At 37.9% G+C, this 18,574-nt stretch overlaps 2 protein-coding genes across 3 annotated transcripts in view; one reads left to right on the forward strand and one right to left on the reverse strand.

Moving 5' to 3' along the window:
- The window catches only part of shq1 (SHQ1, H/ACA ribonucleoprotein assembly factor), a 67,266-nt gene extending 64,105 nt beyond the window's left edge, over positions 1–3,161 (reverse strand). For both annotated transcript variants that reach the window (XR_003935517.1, XM_030135489.1), the window contains exons 1-3: positions 2,855–3,161; positions 2,050–2,216; positions 1,897–1,961 (exon numbers count right to left, since the gene is read on the reverse strand). Coding sequence is in view for 1 of the 2 variants with exons in the window: in XM_030135489.1 (XP_029991349.1) it covers positions 1,897–1,961; positions 2,050–2,192 (208 nt within the window). In the remaining variant the exon portion in view is untranslated. The remainder of the gene's footprint in view (positions 1–1,896; positions 1,962–2,049; positions 2,217–2,854) is intronic.
- A 5,442-nt stretch (positions 3,162–8,603) lies between these two features.
- gxylt2 (glucoside xylosyltransferase 2) overlaps positions 8,604–18,574 on the forward strand; it is a 58,083-nt gene continuing 48,112 nt past the window's right edge. The window contains exon 1 of the mRNA XM_030135490.1: positions 8,604–9,064. Within this exon, the coding sequence (XP_029991350.1) occupies positions 8,784–9,064 (281 nt within the window). The 5' untranslated portion in view covers positions 8,604–8,783. The remainder of the gene's footprint in view (positions 9,065–18,574) is intronic.

Consider the following 18,574-nt stretch of genomic DNA (forward strand, 5'->3'; position numbering starts at 1 on the left):
TGACCCACTCAGAGTGAATCTGTGACACACATGTGGATCACAATACCACAAAAAACAAATTAAATCAGAGGCGCCAAACATGCATCCCGTGGGCCAGAACCAGCCCACCAAGGGAACCAATCCAGCCCATGGGATGAATTTGTCACATCAACAACAATCACGTGTCATAATCATGTTAGTACAGGAGCCACATACAGATCAATTAAATCTCAGGTGGATTGGACCAGTAATAATGTCATAATAACCTAATAAAAGTGCACTTATATTTCTTAAAGGAGTGATGTTTTGCTTTTTTCAATGGAATTATGCATTTTCAAACATTTCCCTGTGGTCTACATAAACTGTAAATGCTATGCTTGGGTCTGAATTCTTCATTAATTCAACTACACAGGTCCATCTTCAACCCTATTTCTGAGTAATGACACCAGAAAGGTGGTTTTGAGCGCTGGCCCTTTAAATGCACATGAGCCCCTTCAGGCCCCACCCCCTCCAGGTTGCTGGCTGTGCTGCTTTGTCCTGCTCAAACAACAACTGAACATTTTAGGTAATCTGCTCGAAGTCTGGACACATTTTCAATATGGACTACAACTGCTGCTGCTGATAAACAATTATGGCGTACTCTGAGAAACCTTCGTCGAAAGTCTTGACCTTGTATGTGCAAACGTCATGAAATAAATAGTTATAGATGTAACAAATTGAGTAGGAATTAAAATGTGTTGTAGATATCCACTGGATTTTTGCCAAAATTAATAAAAACATAGCTTTGCAGCACCTGGAGGGTTCAAATTCAAACTTTTTGAACTATTAGGGTCCCCAAATGCACAAATAAATGAACCAAAGATTCATAAAAGTGGGTTTAGCAAAATATGATCCCTTGAGGCATTTTCAGGTTTTTTGAGGTATTCACAAAGGATAATTGTACATGTAAAACTTTCATAAAATATATTAACTTTTCACACTCTAAAACTAATGGAAAAGTTTGGAGCAGACACATACTCATTCTCTGTCAATCCACCCACACTGGAACAGTTTACCACTCCACGTCCGCTCTGCCCCATCCCTACCCATGTTCAAAAACTACCTCAAATCATTTATTTTCACCAAGTCCTTTGACCCCTAAACCCCACTCCCCTTTCCCCCCTCCTTTTCCTTTGTTAAGCAGCCTTGGGTTTCATGAAAGGAGCTATATAAGTCTAAGTTATTATCATTATTATTTATAGGTTATTATGGTGCAGGGTTTCTGGAGATACCAGTAAATCTAATTTAATGCTTTTAATGCCATTTTTAATGCCACTTTAAACTAATTTAATGTCCATGTCTAACTGCAGATACAGTTTTATATATAGTTTTATGACAGTTTACCGTCGACAGGCTTTAACCAGGTTCTGAATAGTTCCTCCTCCAAAAACTTCTGCTGAAACTTGCATTTTCCCATTTTTATGACACCTACTAATACTCCCTCCACTCTTTCGCCACAGCATGAGCACGCTCACAGCACGTTGCATTCCAAGCATCTGGCGTTGTGACTTTGTGTATCGGCTATAAACAATAGCCAATTAAAGGGTTCCGCCTGTCAGTCATCACACCATACTTCCAATCAAAATTATTAAATGTTTATATAATCAAAATAAATCATGATTAACAATGCTTTTTTTTCCCCCATCAAGTGTATTTAATTTTTTAATACCTCTGGACATCATATTTAATGCTTTTTAATGCCATTTAAGGCCTTAACTTTCACAAAATCTATTTAATGACTTTTAATGCTTTTTAATGACCCGCATAAACCCTGTGTTATTATTTTACTGCTCCAGCCCACTTGAGATCATATTGGACTGTATGTGGCCCCTGAACTAAAATGACTTCAGCACCCCTGCGTTTAATGATGTGACTTACCTTTATCAATGTCAAATGTGGCCTTTTCTCTTCCATCCTCTACTATTCTTCCAGGAAGAGTTAATCTGAAAATAATAAGAGCAAGACCATGAAGCTTCTGCTATGATGTTGTCATATTTCAGCACATGCACAACTTTTTAGTGCCAAACTTACTTGAGAAAATATGGTTTGGCAAAGAACTTGAAGTCTGTTCCGTCGATGTAAAGGTCAAACTCTGATGTTCTGGTGTAAGGGACCCGGATGCTGAGGATCAGGAACTCTGAATCCTGACTCAGGTCAAAGGCCGGAGTTATCATTGTGAATGTGAATCTATGACAAACCTGTGAATTCAACCGCATGAAGGATACACAATGATTAGAAGTGCATTCCAGAGCAGACTGTTGGATTGTGGACATAAATCACAGCCCAGCTGACTACACCGCGCCACCTTGTGGTCGACTCATTTAATGTTGCTGTGGATCACATGTGTCCAGAAACAGCAGCTGCAGCAGCTCACATGTGTACTGACAGGATGAACCGTAGGAAAAAGCTACTGTCAGGATAGATTCAGTTGTTTCTGAGTGAATCTACTCAATGAAACCAGATATTTAGCATTAGCTTTGGTCAAGACTTATCCATACGAGACTCAATTTGCACATTATCAGAAAGTTTTCGTTTATTTTACTACAACATTTCACCTAATCACCACAATGTACTGTCATTATCGTCTGCTATATTACCGTCTACCACCAAAAAGCAGCTATTTCCAAAATATCCTCATTATTATTACAGTTTTTCTTCTCTATCGAAGCTAACGTAAGACCGAAAAGTTGCGCGTGCTTACACAAAAGTTGTGGAAATCGTTTTTTTTTTTTTTTTTTATCGCTTCAGGCAGACTCTATCATCCCAAATGTAAGAACATACACCCCGTTAAGACACCGGGGCTTTTATTTACCAGCGATTTACACCCTTTACTAACCTGTCAGGCTGTCCCGGAGCAGGTTTTCCTCACAGTTAGTCTGTTTTCAGTTTGTAAACGATGCTAACACATGAGCTCCTCGTGTGTAAGCTAACGTAGCATAGCACCGCTAGCTTAAGCACCGCTGCTAACTGACGACACTTTAATCAGATTTACGGCAGAGAAAGTGGTTCTGAAGCATCTGCAGGGACAGAAGCTGAAACACAGGGCGTGTAAATAAAGTTAACGGGAACACAGGATGCTACTCTCAGCAGAAAACAGTGAGTTTCCCACACAGAGGTTCAGTCAAGGCTCTCTGATGTCGCGTCCATGTTCTACCGTAATATTTAGTATAAACGAGCAACGAAAATAATTTAATTTAATTTAATTTACATGCACAAAATAAAAACAGCAATAGAAAAAAACAACATTCAAACAAGTAACAAAATTGTGCAGGAGAGGTTAGAAGCCAAAAAGAAGGCTTATATGAATACCTCCCCCGAAATGAATACACAAAACAAAAAAACAACAAAAAAACAACAACAACAACAAAAAAAAAACAATATAACTGAAATAAATTAAAGTAAAAACAATAAAAGTGTGATCCACATTAAAAATCATCAAATACAAATCAAATGATACACAGCCTTACATTTTTTTCATGAATGAAAGTCCTTTTCAGATGCTTTTTAAACAATGATAAAGTAGATGTTGATTGAAGTTCAGGTCTTAGATTATTCCACACATTTGGTCCACCATATTTCAGAGAATACTGACAGACTGAAGTTCGGCAGTACGGAAGATAAAATTTGCTTGAAAATCGTGTCGGAAAGTTGTGAATAACAGAAGACAACATAAAGAAATTGTGAAAAACTTTAGGAAGAATATGAGTTAAGTGAACATATTTGTACATGAAGACACAGGTCTGGTAAACGTTCACATCAAAAACTGAGAGAAGATTGAATTTTTTGAAAAGAGGAACAGATGAGTCGAGTCTCTTAGAAAAACTGGTCATTCTTAAAAATTTCTTTTGAATTAAAAGAATCTCATTGAGATACGTGGGACAGGTTGCCGCCCAAACAGTATTGCAGTAAATAATGTAAGGATAAATTAAGCAATAATAAAAAGTCAAGAAACAAGAATGATTTATCAATGAACGAACTCACAAATACAGTGTTAAAAACTCACTGTCAGGATGGAGATGGGTTTAAGGAAGATATCAAGATACAATTATTCGTATTTTTCTTTTTTTTTTTTCAAATATATGATGTAATATGATTTCAATATTTTGTTATGATACTATTATTTCATCATTGCACATAATTTTATCATTATACAATTATAACTGGGAACTTAACAGTAGTTTCACTGATTCCACAATGTAAAATTAGTGTATTTCTTCTTTTAAAAAAGGTATTTGTGTATCAGTAAAATATTTTGGAAGAGGTTACAGCAAAATAAAGGTATGCATTATCCACATTTTGTTACAGAATTCTATTTGACTTGTTGAAATTATTTGTGGCATGGAAAGGTTTAGGAATATACATTTTGGTACATATTTGAGTAGACTTATGGTATTAACTGTTAATAATGGTAACTCCTCCCAGATAGCAAATATTTTGGCCGTATTATGGCATACATTTGGAATTTTTGTCTTTCTTTTGGCATTATGTAAACCTTTAGGCTTAACTGTGGTGTGATCAAGGTTATCCATGATAGATATGGAGGCACCAGCAATATATGGCTGAGTTCTGGCATATGTCTGGTTAACCAAAAGACTGGGCAAAGAGTGGGATCCAGTATAGGGATGGTATGGCATGTTTATGGCAAACCAGAAGATTGACTAAAGAGCGGCAACATCTTATTCCATATATGGATGTGTTTTGGTTGTGTTTTGGCATATTTCTGTAAAGCCAAAACACCGCGCAAAAGAGTGGGAATTTCTACCCAGAAGAAAACCCCACTTCATTTTAAAAGCATGATCAACACAAATTTTGTGTGAATTTTGGCCTCCTTTTGGGTCAGTTTTGGCTATTTTTTGGCTGGATTATGGGGATTTGGGGCCTTTCTGGGACAATTATGGCTATATTTTGGAAGTCCGCAATTAGTTTTGGGTGAATTTTGGCTTCCTTCTGGTTTGATTTTGGCTTGCCTATTTTGGGCCATTTAGGGCCCATACATCCACCCAGAACTCTGCCAAAATGGCATGCCAGTTTTGGGCCAGATTTAAGCCATAATGATTTTGCAATCTGGGCTGCACTGGAATATTCAAGTATATTTACTGAAGTAAAATTGTGAGGTATTTTCTTTGTTCACTTTATTATTATTATTATTATTATTATTATTATTATTATTATTTGTAGCTGTAGTTGCAGTAGTATTATCAGTAGCAGCAGTAGTAGTAGCAGTCGTAGTAGTATTTCAGCCAGTGTCAAATTCTAGGGTGAAAATATCCATATTATGTAAAAGTTACGTATCACAAGCCTTTTTTTTTTTTTTGCTAAAATTAATTTGTTTTTGATCATGTAATAGTTTGCTATACTATGTTACAAATAAACATTAATTTTAGAGGACATTTAGTCAATATAATGTATATTATTATGGATGGAGGCAGAAAAGCCAGGTGTAGATTACTGCACAAAGGGAGAATTTTATTTTCCTTGGTCAGGACATGTACAGTCAGTCCATCTTGGATTTACAAGGCTGACAATTAATACTGAACAAACAAGAACTCAAACTATGAATTATGAAAGAGCTGCAGCATCTGAAACCGACCACAATGAACATTTGACAGATAAACAGAACCACAGTGCTTCAGTTTCAGCTTCACAGTTTGTCATGTCTTTTATGGATTGTGATTGTCTTTGTCAACTCACCATGTATTTTTCATTAGTATTTTTTTTTTTTTTATCAATTACTAGAAATTTCAGGTGACCCCATTTGAATTCCAGGTGACCCCACATGGGGTCCTGACCCCAAGGTTGAAAAACACAGCAATAAATCAACAAAAAAAGTACATGTAAAAAATATGAGACTTTATCGTCACTGTATAGTTATGCAGTTACCATGGAAACATCGTCATCTTCTACAACATTGATTCTCCAGTAAAACTCATGGAATTGTATCATTGACAGTGAATGGACGCAATGGGTTTAGGTTCAGTTAATGATATATTTCACTGAAAAAGTCACTTTTTCTTCAGTTTTCTCTGTTTTTTTTAAATAGCCTAATAACCCTCAACTTTAATCCGAGCTTTAATGAACATGATCAGGAAATTAAATATAGGAAAATATCAGATTTTTACTGAAAAACACAAGATACAGAAGATAATACAGCAATCAATGGTGATAAATCACTTCAGAAAGGTTAAATATAGAGAAAAAAAGTATTTTACTGTCACAGACGTAGCACTCTTTATGGGTTAAAATGCATAATTCCGTTTTAAAAAAAAAAAAAAAAAAACACTCCTTTAACCCTTCATGCATGAATTATGAGAACCTAAGTCAATATTTTTTTCTTGAGTGATTTTTTTTTTTTGTTTGTTTCCTCTTTTAGGCATGAAAAAAAACTATGCAATTGATTTTTTTTTTTTCACAAAGTTACAAAAATGTCCACAGTTGGACACCATGCGTTTAATTTTTGAAGCAAAGAAACATGTATTTAAAACCCATCATCAGAAAGTGATATACTGTGTGAAAACTATGAAATAAAAACATTTTTAATGCCGCTAATGCTTTTATCTCACATTTTAACATACTCTATAACTAGTTGTTACTCATTTCATGGAGATAATATGCAAAAAAAAACCCCAAAAAAAACAAAAAAACCTTTTTGTTCAAGAAAACTATTAATTACACTCTAATAACAATTAACAATTGCTTTACTCTCAAACATGTTAGTGCAGATCAGGTTTATCAAGAACAGCAAAATTACAGTAATGATATGAATTGCAGTGTTTGGGATGATACTTAAGTGTCCTCTGTTTTGGCTGATATGGAACTAAAACAACAAAATTAATGAATATACAAGAGAACAGCTGTAGAATAACTGTCCACTGTACTGACCACTATGCATGAAAGGGTTAATGTCATGTGCAGCTGAATGTAACCCCTGTATATTATTCCTCTACCCCCTAGATCAGGGGTGTCAAACTCATTATAGTTCAGGGGCCACATACAGCCTAATATGAAATAAAGTGGGCCAAACCAGTAAAATAATGTAAATAATAGGATAAGAACTGATAAATACTATCAACTCCAAAGTTTTCTCAATGTTTTTGAGTAAAAAAAGTAAAATTCCATGGTTAAAATGTTTACATCTACGAACTGTACTTGAACATAACATGAACAAATACAAACAACTTGAAAATTCTTAAGAAAAATAAGTGTAATTTTAACAGTGCTACACCTCAGTTTATCATTTATACATGTGCATCACAACATATAGATCACAGTGGATCTACAAATACAATCTACTCTCGTTATACCGCCAACTTCCGTTCACGGCCAAATTGGCGGTATAGCGAAAATGGCGTTACAACGGGTTGCGTCCATAATGTGCATGTCTTTACTATATGGTGTCTATGCTGCCTCCGTTAACCCGTTCTAATTGCGTTTCTAAATAAATCTTGATTCTGTTATGTTGTAAGGGATCATTTAAAGTGGGGAAACATTTTAAGCATTATTATACCGTGTCGGGAAATGACACCCCATCATCTTGAGGCTTTGGCTTAATCCCACGTCCTCTTCCCGACATCCTGACCTACTGAGTGTTCTGCGATAAATGAACGGTGGCCGTTCCGTAGACCTACTCGTAGCTTGTCGCGATCAGCGTCTGGCGCGTTTGTTTCAGTGCATTGTTAAAATGTATGTGTACTCGATGGCAATCACGCTGGTGGTATAACGGTCGGGAAATCAATGGTATAAGTGTTGTTTGTGCATGGAACTGGGCTGGCGGATGGCGATAGGCGGAAATGGCGGTAGCTAATGGAATAATGCATTGGGGATTTTTGTGCAATGGTTTTGGTTGGCGGTGAGCGAAAATGGCAGTATAACGGTGGGCGGTTTAACGAGAGTAGACTGTACACAGAACATTTGATAATAGACAGAATGTTGTTAAAATACTACATACTTCTCTTCAGACATTTCAGGTTGTTGATATTTTTTGTGAAAATGTGAAAAGTCTGCAAATGTAAACATTTTTGTGTAATTTTACTTTTTTAACACTAAAACAAAAAGAAAAAAAATTTGCTTTTTTTTTTTTTTTCTCCATTATTTAAAGGTTATTATGATAGAATTTTACTGGTCTCGCCCACTTTATTCTGATTCTTGATTCTGTTGGGTTTCTGTAAATTGACTTCGAGTCTGGTTTTGACCAACTCTATATATAAAATGTCAAGAGATAATTTTTTTTGTGATAAGGCGCTATATAAATAAAATTTGATTGATTGAGTGATTTAATTGGTTTTCCCCTGTAAGTCGCTTTGGAAAAAAGCGTCTGCCAAATGTGTAAACATAAACACTTTAGATTGAACATCCTTGATTGTTTATATCTTAAGTGTAATTTTTTACCATTTCACAAATTCATCCCAGGGGCCAGATTGGACCCTTTGGCGGGCCGGATTTGGCCCCCGGGCCGCGTGTTTGACACCTGTGCCCTAGATGCTGCCTATTGCACCCCCAGCTCCACGCGTCTCCTCCGGGTTCCGCTGAGTCGCAGTGCCGCCCTATTCCATCCATTACGGTCCGCCGGCGGAGGCCCCTCCTCCTCGGTGTGTAATCCTCCATGGACGGTGAAGTCTCCTCTCCGCTCTCCATCATCATCATCATCATCTGCAGAAAAATGCGAGCGGGGAGCGGTAAGAACACGTCAGGCCGGGCTCCCGTCCCTCCGTCGCAGACATGAGCGCTCTGTGCTCGGCCTCGTCCACCCGCAACAAGTCGCCCCCACCATGCGGATCCACTGCAAAGTAGTTGCGATCGCCGTGTGCTTCGGAGTTTTTCTACTTTTATACTTTTTGGGGGGCAACACCGCCGACGATCCGCTGCTGAAAGAAGTTGTAGAGGAGGAGGCGGAGGAGAACGCCAACTCTTCCCCGTCGCCATCCGACCTCGGACGCAATGTTGCAGCAAAGTTTGCAAGGAAATCGTCCGGAAATCGCCCGGAAGAGACTCTCCAGGGACGAAAAGAGGCGAAATCAGTCAATAGAGGGGCCGGGGGGAATGCAAAGAGGTGAGGGGAGTTTGTTTTTCATGCAATGTCGATGATCCACCACCACCACCCACCCCCTCCCCCCCTATCCTCACTTTATTCCATGCATGCTCTTGCAAAAAAAAAAAAAAAAAATCCCCAATCTCTGCAGCTGAGTCTCATCTTTTCCTGTCGTTTGAAAGTTAAACAGTGAAGTAGACAAGCTCCCTCCATCAAGCAGCTTTCACCACATTGTGCTCAAGGACGCTGGCTTCACAATAGACTGATGTGTCAGGGGATTCTGACATGCATATGTGGATCTGCTGACTGCATTTTATGTCCATTATTTCCTGCCGTTTATTGGCCTGTGAGTCAGTCTGTTCTGTTAAAAAAAAAAATAGTAATCAGCTTGAAATGTGAGCAGAGAGCATGACTAATGTGATTAAGGGAGGGGGAAATGTTGCTAGTATTTTGCAAGGGAGGATATCACACAATAGCACAACACAACCATAAATCATTACCTGACCTGTAAAGTGTGATTATTTGACCTTTTGCTGTTTTATTGATCCTTTTCGGTCTTTATGTAAAAGGGGTAAGAGGTCACCTTGAAAGGTATAAATTGGGGTTAAGAAGGTGATTTTTTTTTTTTTTTTTTGTGCTTTGCCTGGTGAGTAGTTTCAGTGGTAATGACAGAAAACAGAAGCTCCTCAAAAACAGTGTATGTGGGAGTGAAAAAGCTGGGTTTTCATCTGAAGACAAGATTAAAAGCAACTACCAGAGCCTGGCAGATAGATGATCTGAACACCCCATTGCAAACTCCAAGATTGAAACAAAAAAAAAAAAAAGACAGGAGTTGCTATTTCTGTTCCAAGGATTTTTTTTGCTGTCTAATTCCAGCTCTACATCCCTTCCCTTCCTCTTTGGTTTTTGAGCGTCAGCGATGCCACAATGGTCACGATGTGGCGTGCGGAGATACCCGCTTCTGCCAGCGGCGGCCAATAATATGTATTCTGCTGCGAGAGCTAGACTGGAGGAGGTTGGGGACAGTGTTGGGTAGATAAAAGCCATCAAGGCGTTGCATTGAGAAAGGACCTTTACGTCGTCCCCAGAAACTACACTCCTCCATGTGTGCTCGGCGCTGATAAGGGAGATGGGGTGGAAAGGGTCACCGGTGGCTGAAAAAACACAGTAACAGGTTTGGAAAATGGACTAGACTGACTGTTACGATTAGGGGGAATACAGAGCCGTCCAAAGCCTCGGAAAAAACTTCAGCTAAAGAGAATCAAAGCCGACGAAGCTGCACATTTAGGCGACGGAATATGATTGTGATGGATTAAAAGAAGAGGAATCATTTACTCAGCCTGTCAGGCGTTTTGTTTTTTCTTTTTTGATTCTGGTTTGACACACCCCATTCATCTGTAAATCTGAGCGGTGGCCCGATTTCCTGTGCAGCATGCCTAATAGACAAACATCCCTGTTTTTCCTAGTCATATCATTTCCTTTCTGACACATCACACTACTTCCTGAGGCCAAAAATAGAGAGAAGACCTCCAGCTGTCAGCCCAAACACCAGGCGTTTACAATAGCCTGGGGGAGGAGGGGATGCAGCTGCTAATTTGAGCCAGATATATTTAGTCATTTATAGCAAATTTGGCGTTTTATTGTGTAAAAATGGTGAATGGGGGCTGTAATCGGAGGTCAAAGGCGGTGTGTGGACTGTGCGTTTTCAGCTTTATTAATCATCTGCTTTAGCATCTACTGATATAAAATGTTTCAACCATTAATCCCACGAATAATTGGTGTAAATTACAGTTTGTCGTCTTTTCACAGTCATCAGATATGACCCTTTTGGACGTTCAGAGGCTCCGTAGTCAATGTGGAAACATCGTCGTCTTCTGCAACATTTTTCATTCACATTTTATCAACCTTGACTTCATGTCGTCCTGTTGGAGCGGTGAAAAGTGGATAAGTTGTTATTGCAGGGTTGGTAGTATCATTTCATATATGTACAGTCCATTTAATAGAGGGTTCATTAACCTAAATATGCCGTTTTTCTTACTTTAGATTGACCAAAAAAACCACCTTTAACTGCTAATAAATGCAATAAAGCAACAACAAAGCACAGATAAGACTTTATCGTCATTGTATTTCCATACAATGAAATTTGGGTGCACCTCCAAAAAAGATACATTTATGTAACATACAACATGTATCACATAAAATGCAATTAATTTAACAATTGGTTTAAAAAAAAAAAGTTCTATAATAAGCTACTTCGATTCAATGAATGTCCTTGTGACGCTATTATAATGAAATCTTAACAATGTCCTAAGGTTTTTATAAACTACTTAAGGAGTCTATAAACTCTTAACAAGGGCATTAGTACCTGTTAACTCTTTTTATTACAAGGACCGTTATATAAAGCGTAAAGCGGGGTATACATATAAAGATAATCAGCCTGTTTTTGTCTGGATTTTCCCCCTTCCCAACGCCACATTATTTTATGTCTTCTACGATTATCCTATAAAATTATCCCGTGGTCTGAGGTGTGTTAAGAGGGAATTTGTCCCAATAATCGGCTCCAAAACGGGTCGGGGCCAACAATCGTAAATATTAAACTTGTTCGATATTTACGACCAAAAGTCTTTGTGTGTGTGTGTGTGTGTGTGTGGGGGGGGGACGACTCCCAAGTCATGACTCTGTGAATTGTGATGTAGAATGGAATGTAGTCGATCAAGAGGCGAGCTGACTGAGGAACAAGGAAGCAGGCGTAGATAAAAAAACATGCATGGCCGACCTGAAACATAAAGTTCGGTGGACCTCAGAAATTCAGGATTTTTCCGTCAAAAATAGTCCCAAGAACACCATCATTCCCTCCTCTCGTATGTCCTCTTCCATGTTGCGTGTTGTGTTTTCTGGTTGTTGCTGTGTTACTTCTTTGTTTTTGTTAGAGCACGTTTAATAAGCGAGATTTCTGGCTTGGAAGACTAGATTCTAGATCGGTGGTGGGACAGAATCGTTATGTGTGTGGTGTGTTATGTTGAGATTATCAGATCATACCACACCGTATTTTTTATCTTCATGTATAGGGTCTGTAACAGATAACAAATCTCTTCATATTTACAAAATCCTCATGCGTGTACAACACTTTACTGTATTTTATAATCTTATTTAAAGGGGTCATATTTTGCTAAACCCACTTTTATTAGTCTTTGGTTCATTTATTTGTGTATTTGGACCCTAATAGTTCCAAAAGTTTGAATTTGAACCCTCCAGGTGCTGCAAAGCTATCTTTATATTCATTCTGGCAAAAATCGAGTGGATTTCTACAACTTGTTTCAGTTCCTGCTTAATTTGTTGCGTCTATAACTAGTTACGTCACAATATTTGCGCATATAAGGTCAAGACTTCCGACAAACATTTCTCCGAGTACGACATAATTGTTTGTCAGCAGCAGCGGTTGTAGTAAAAACTGAAAATATGTTCAAACTTGGAGCCCATTACCTGAAATGTTCAGTTGTTGGCTGAACGGGACAGAGCAGCACAGCCAACAACCCAGAGGGGGTGGGGCCTGAAGTGGCTCATTTGTATTTAAAGGGCCAGTGCTCAAAACGACCTTTCTTGTGTCGTTACTCAGAAATAGGGTTGAAGATGGACCTGTGGAGTTGAATTAATGAAGAATTCAGACCCAAGCATAGCATTTACAGTTTATGTAGACCACAGGGAAATGTTTTAAAATGCATAATTCCATAAAAAAACTAAATATCACTCCTTTAAGATTCTGAAATTATCCTTAATTGCTGCTTTTATTTAATATTTTTTGGAAAATCTGCCTGACAAAAGAAATAACTTCCATAACACACTGATACCCGAGGGAAAAATATGTTTTATGCTCCGGTAAAATTAATCACGTGGTTAAAAATACCCCAAACCAGATGAATTTTGAATAAGCATAATCTTCAGATTCAGGCTTAAGTATCAGAAAATGTGGGATTTTCACTTGTATTCTAATTGTCCTTCACAGAGATGCTGCTGCTATGTTAAGTACGTTACGTCTAATGCAGCTTATTGTTGATGTTACATTTCAATCTGCTTTATTGTGCTGACTTAAGGCCTGTGTCTACAGGATTGGAACTGTGTTAATCCCTCACCGTGTCATTTCAAGTATATTTTAACAGTGTTCCTCCTGCACGGCGGTGTTATGTGCAACTATAAAAATGTCATCGTGCATGACTGAACACTAGGAATACTTTGAAATCTCTCCACTTGCATGAGTAGCCTGAAGAATTTGGAGAGGCTCATCATCTGAGGCCGTTACATCCGTCTGTTGGATCGTCTCAGTCGCTTTTTAATGACTCAATAATGAGTCGTAAAGGGCGTGGAGGGAGAATTGAGAAGGAGATGAGGACTTGGACAGGGTTTTTACAAAGCAGGATTTGAAAGTGACGCATCAGGCCAAATAAATCCGAGTTTTACTGGAAGGCATTGACCTTTTTGTAGAAACCATGATCTTGCAGCTAATAACCAGTCCATTTATCAGCATTAGGGGCAGAAGAAGCCAAGAATAATTACCAACATGTGCTGTGGCTTCTGTAGGACACTTGATATGGCACTTTTTCTGTAAATTCAGTGCATGAATAGATATAAAAATGAGCACACACAAAGGCCAATATCTTCTTTCATTTCAAGTTAACCCTCACAGACCAAAAGCATCCACTGATCTAAGATGATTAATATCTTTAAAACCTATCAATACATGTAAAATAATTGGTGTAAAATGCAGTTTGTCGTCTTTTCATGGTCATCAGATATGACCCATTTGGACGTTCAGAGGCTCCATAGTGAACGTGGAAACACCGTCATCTTCTACAACACAGATTCACCAGTAAAACTCATGGAGTTGGATCAGTGACAGTGGGTGGAGACACTGAGTTTATGTTCAGTAAATGATATATTTTGCTGGAAAAAAGTCACTATTTTTCAGTTTTCTCTGTTTTGATAAAATAACCTTTGAATTTACTGTGAGCTTTTATGAACATCTACATCAGTGTTGGTCAACCCTGGTCCTCCAGAGCCACTATCCTGCATGTTTTAGATGTTTCCCTCTTCCAGCACACCCGACGGTCATTATCAGGTTTCTACAGAGCTTGATGATAGGCTTATCATTTGAATCAGGTGTGTTGGAAGAGGGACACATCTAATACATGCTGGATCGTGGCTCTCCAGGACCAGGGTTGGATCAATAAATTAATTTTCACTGAAAAATGCAAAACAAAGAATAATATAATGGTGATAAATCACTTAAGAAACATTACATGCACAGAAAAATTCATTTTGATGTTACTAGTGAAATGTAGTTGTTTCTGGCTCCAATGAGTTGGACGTGGTTTCATCCTGATCATATTAGTGATGTCCCGATCTGGATCTCTTGCTTCCAATACGATTTTTTAAAAGTTACTAGTTTTGCCGATAGCGATCCGATGCTTTTTACAATGAAATGTTGATTTAAGTTTGGAGCTTATTTTGGAACTAATGTCCCGTTTCCACTGCGTGGTATTGGCTCAACTCGAATGGACTTGGCTCAGCCTTTTTGCATTTCCATTACGAAATAGGACCTGGAATCTGGCACCCAGTACTACTTTTTTGGTATCACCTCCACCGAGGTTCCGGGACTGGGAACTAGACACTAAAACGTGATGTGTAAACACTGCAGACCACTGATTGGTCAGACAGTTGTCTCTGTGACCCGCCGTTTTACAAAAACAGATCCGGAAGTGGACAGTAAATACAGCGGTACGTCAATCTACATGATAACAGCCCAAAACTACACCATGGTCGGTTGAGGAGGTTCAGTCTTTGGTGGCCAATGTAAAAATTCAGACGAGACAACACGCAACGAGCAAGTTCATCAGCAACTCTCTGAACAGACGACACAGAAGTAACGCGCCGCATCGCTATGACGTCCAGGTACCGTTAAGTCGGTAGTATCTTGTAATGGAAACGGTCTGCAGGAATACCGAGCTGAGTCGAGCTGGTTCCACGTAGTGGAAACGCGCCATAAAACAACTATGACACCTTTGACTCTTAACTTTTGTATAATTTTTGCACTTTCCAAATTCATGCTGTGGGACAAATTAGAACCTTTGGTGGGCCAGTGGGCCGTATGTTTGCTACCCCTGCTATAGGGCATTTATGGACAGGTCCGTCCAGTGATTACACGAGGGGTGCGTTCCGTGCTGTAGTACCTCACAATGAGTATAAGCAGATCGTACGACTGTACAAAGTAAAAGCCAAACTTAAGACACTTTACTAATTCCTCTAAGTATCCCGCAGTTGTGCAGCTCATTTTTGTTTTTCCTACCTTCAGAAATTTTAATTTGTGGGAGCAGAATCTTTGTTGAAGAGGACATTGCCCCCTCTTGCCCCCCCCTTAGAACCGCGCCCAGATCGGCCTGATCTCGTGAGTAAATCCAAACCGGTTTTCTAAAAAATACCCGATAGGCAGCCAGTACCAATCTATACATCGGATCGGGACATCCCTGGATCATATTTACCAAAAGTGCATCATATTTGAGAAATTTTAACAAGTATGTGAGAAGAAAATGGTAATTATCACAAATTGTTATGATAGTTTATCTAACACCTAGCGAATTCAGCAAAATGAGAGAATATATGTCAAAACTGTGACTTCAGATTTCTATGATTTTTGTATACATGTAGAAATGTCATGTTCACTGTCCGTCATTTTTGTTTGTGTTGCATTTATGTTACATTTCCTGCCATCGTCTGGAATATTGTAAAGTGCTGCCCAAATGAAGCGAAGTATTACGTGATTTGTGACACAACGAAGCAAATAATGGGACTTCTTATGATGTGCACGGTCATTCTACAAACATCTGCTGTAATTGAATATTTTTGGGTTTTCCAACACTTATTTTGACAAACTGAGAATTTGGGACCATTTAATTCCAGTGAAAGTATCTTGAACATTAATTGAAATAGTTTTTTTTAACAGTACAACACCACGCAATTTTAAGGTTGGCTCAGAATTTGGACTGTAACTACAAAATCTAAGGATTATAATCATATCCCATGTTAACTATGCAGCCAAAATGAAGGGGAAAGAACTGATGTGGAGAATGTATGTGTTAATGGCTGGTTTTCAGTAAAACTGCTGGTAATTACAGTTGCATATTCTGTCATACTGATGGACGTCAAACTGCAGCGTTCTGTATTAATGTGCAGACTTGCATGGAAACCAGTCGTGACGGATGCTTTGATGCATGTCCATGGATGGCGCTTACATGACAAGTTCTGCTTCTCATTTGCATTCACCAATTAGCATCTACTCAACTGCTTTCAAAGCTGTCATGTTAGAATTCGTAAGTCACAGAGATGCAATAATAAGGACCTCATTAGAAGGCGTGAGCAATGCCTGAAACATGTTTTTATAATCAAATACAATATCGATAATTATGGATCATATATAATTACTGATTTTTTGTAAAAACCAGGAGAAAAGTAAACCTTTTTAAGCATTTATTTTCAGGGTTTTCTCAAGGTTTTCTGTGGAATTAGGTGGGGTCACGGTTCATGTGTTTTCCCCAAGTTGTGGAAAACAAAGATGCACAAATGCGTAGGTGGTTTAATCCATAAAAACCCAAACATCTACCATCTACCAAACTCATCTACTGATATAAACTGTTTAAACCCTATTGATCCACTAATCCATATAAATAATTGGAATAAAATACAGTTCATCATCTTTTCATGGTCATCAGATATGACTCATTTGGACGTTCAGAGGCTCTGAAGTGAACATGGAAACACCATCATCTTCTACAACATTGATTCACCAGTAAAACCCATGGAATTGGATAAACAACAGTGGATGGACACACTTGGTTTATGTTCAGATAATGATAGATTTTGCTGAAAGAGTCACTAGTTCTTCAGTTTTCTCTGTTTTTGATAGAATAATCCTCAACTTTACTATGAACATCTATATGATTAGGAAATTAAATGATACCTGATTTTCATTGAAAAAGAAAACAAAAAATAAAGAAGATAATGTTACAATAAATGGGGATAAACCACTTAAGGACGGTTACATATAGAGAAAAATTTATTTGGGAACTGCCACAAATGCCACACTGGGTCCATATGGGTTAAGGTGGTCCTGCAAGAAAACCAAAGAATAGAGTATAAATTACATAAACGTTTGCACCTTTGTTACAGTATTACCATTTCTGAGTATGCAACTATGGAAAATCTAAAGGAAATAACATCCAAAAAGCTTAAAAATAAATTTTACTAAAGAATTCCACCCTCAACCTCTAGATTAATTACATAGTTTTAATGCTCCCATTATTGATTTTAAATTAATTTGACCAAAATAGCTTGGGCACTGCACCAAAGACTTAAACATAAGAAAAAACCTTGAATTTAACCTTTATTTATCAAGGTACACAAGTAAACAAAATGTGTAGCGAAAGACCAGTGGCTAATGTGTGACTGTACTATTTAAAATCACATTTATTCAGTCTGCTGCCAATGTGCATTTGTTCTGATAAGATGCTGCTTTCATGTCACTTACAGCTCATCTCATTGTTATTTTAATAGATATGATGTGTGATGTTCAGGAGCCTGGGGGCAGCGACGGAAATTTGCATATTCATTATTGCTATTGATGAAGTGTCTATTGTTGGTACCTGACGCTCTATGTGAGGATAAGATGGAGTTTTCAGGATGTACTGAAGCAAAATCCTGGTATAATAATACATAATAAAAATAAAAGATAAATAAAAGTAAGAAAGACGCACAATACTATTTAGATAAAGGAACGTCAAAATAACGATTTGGTACATAAAGAGAATGAAGACGGTAAAACAAAGAAAAGACAATGTCACACCGCAAAAGAAAAAGCAATAAAACCAATAGTAATAAAAAACAGTTGGAGAGTAAATAAAAGTTGATAAAATACAATATCACTTCATAAAGTAAAAGCAATAAAGCAAAAAGATGAGAGTCAGGAAAACATTGTGTTCTGTGAAGCACATAAGGCAATAAAAACAATGGAATAAAAGGATAAAATAAAACAGTGATCTTTCCAAAGCTGAGGTTGTCTATAGAACCGATCTGAGGATTTAAGGTCAAAGGTCAGCTCAGTTGTAAAAAGTGATCGGGAAAAACCTTATAAGCGATTCTAAACCGATCAGGGAGCCAGTGCAAGGAAAGTAGAAGTAGACCTGGACCACATTTACCTCTGTATGTTTGGTGGATTTCATTTCCCTGCTAACACCGGTCTCAGATACTGAATGATGAATACTGCATTGTCTTTTATCAAGTAGAACAGAAGCTTTTTTCTTTTTTTATTTTCTTTTGTTTTTATTGAAGCATGAGACACAACATCTTCCAGTCACATTAATCTGTTACATATTCCTCACAGTGTACATATTAAAAAAAAAAAAACATTCTCCATCAAAACAAACTTCAGTGAGGTTAATGCATTTCTGGTGGTCTCTCCCACTTTCTTAGGAATTAGAAGTGATT

This window comes from Sphaeramia orbicularis, chromosome 5, assembly GCF_902148855.1.
Source record: "Sphaeramia orbicularis chromosome 5, fSphaOr1.1, whole genome shotgun sequence".
Classification (NCBI taxonomy): domain Eukaryota; kingdom Metazoa; phylum Chordata; class Actinopteri; order Kurtiformes; family Apogonidae; genus Sphaeramia; species Sphaeramia orbicularis.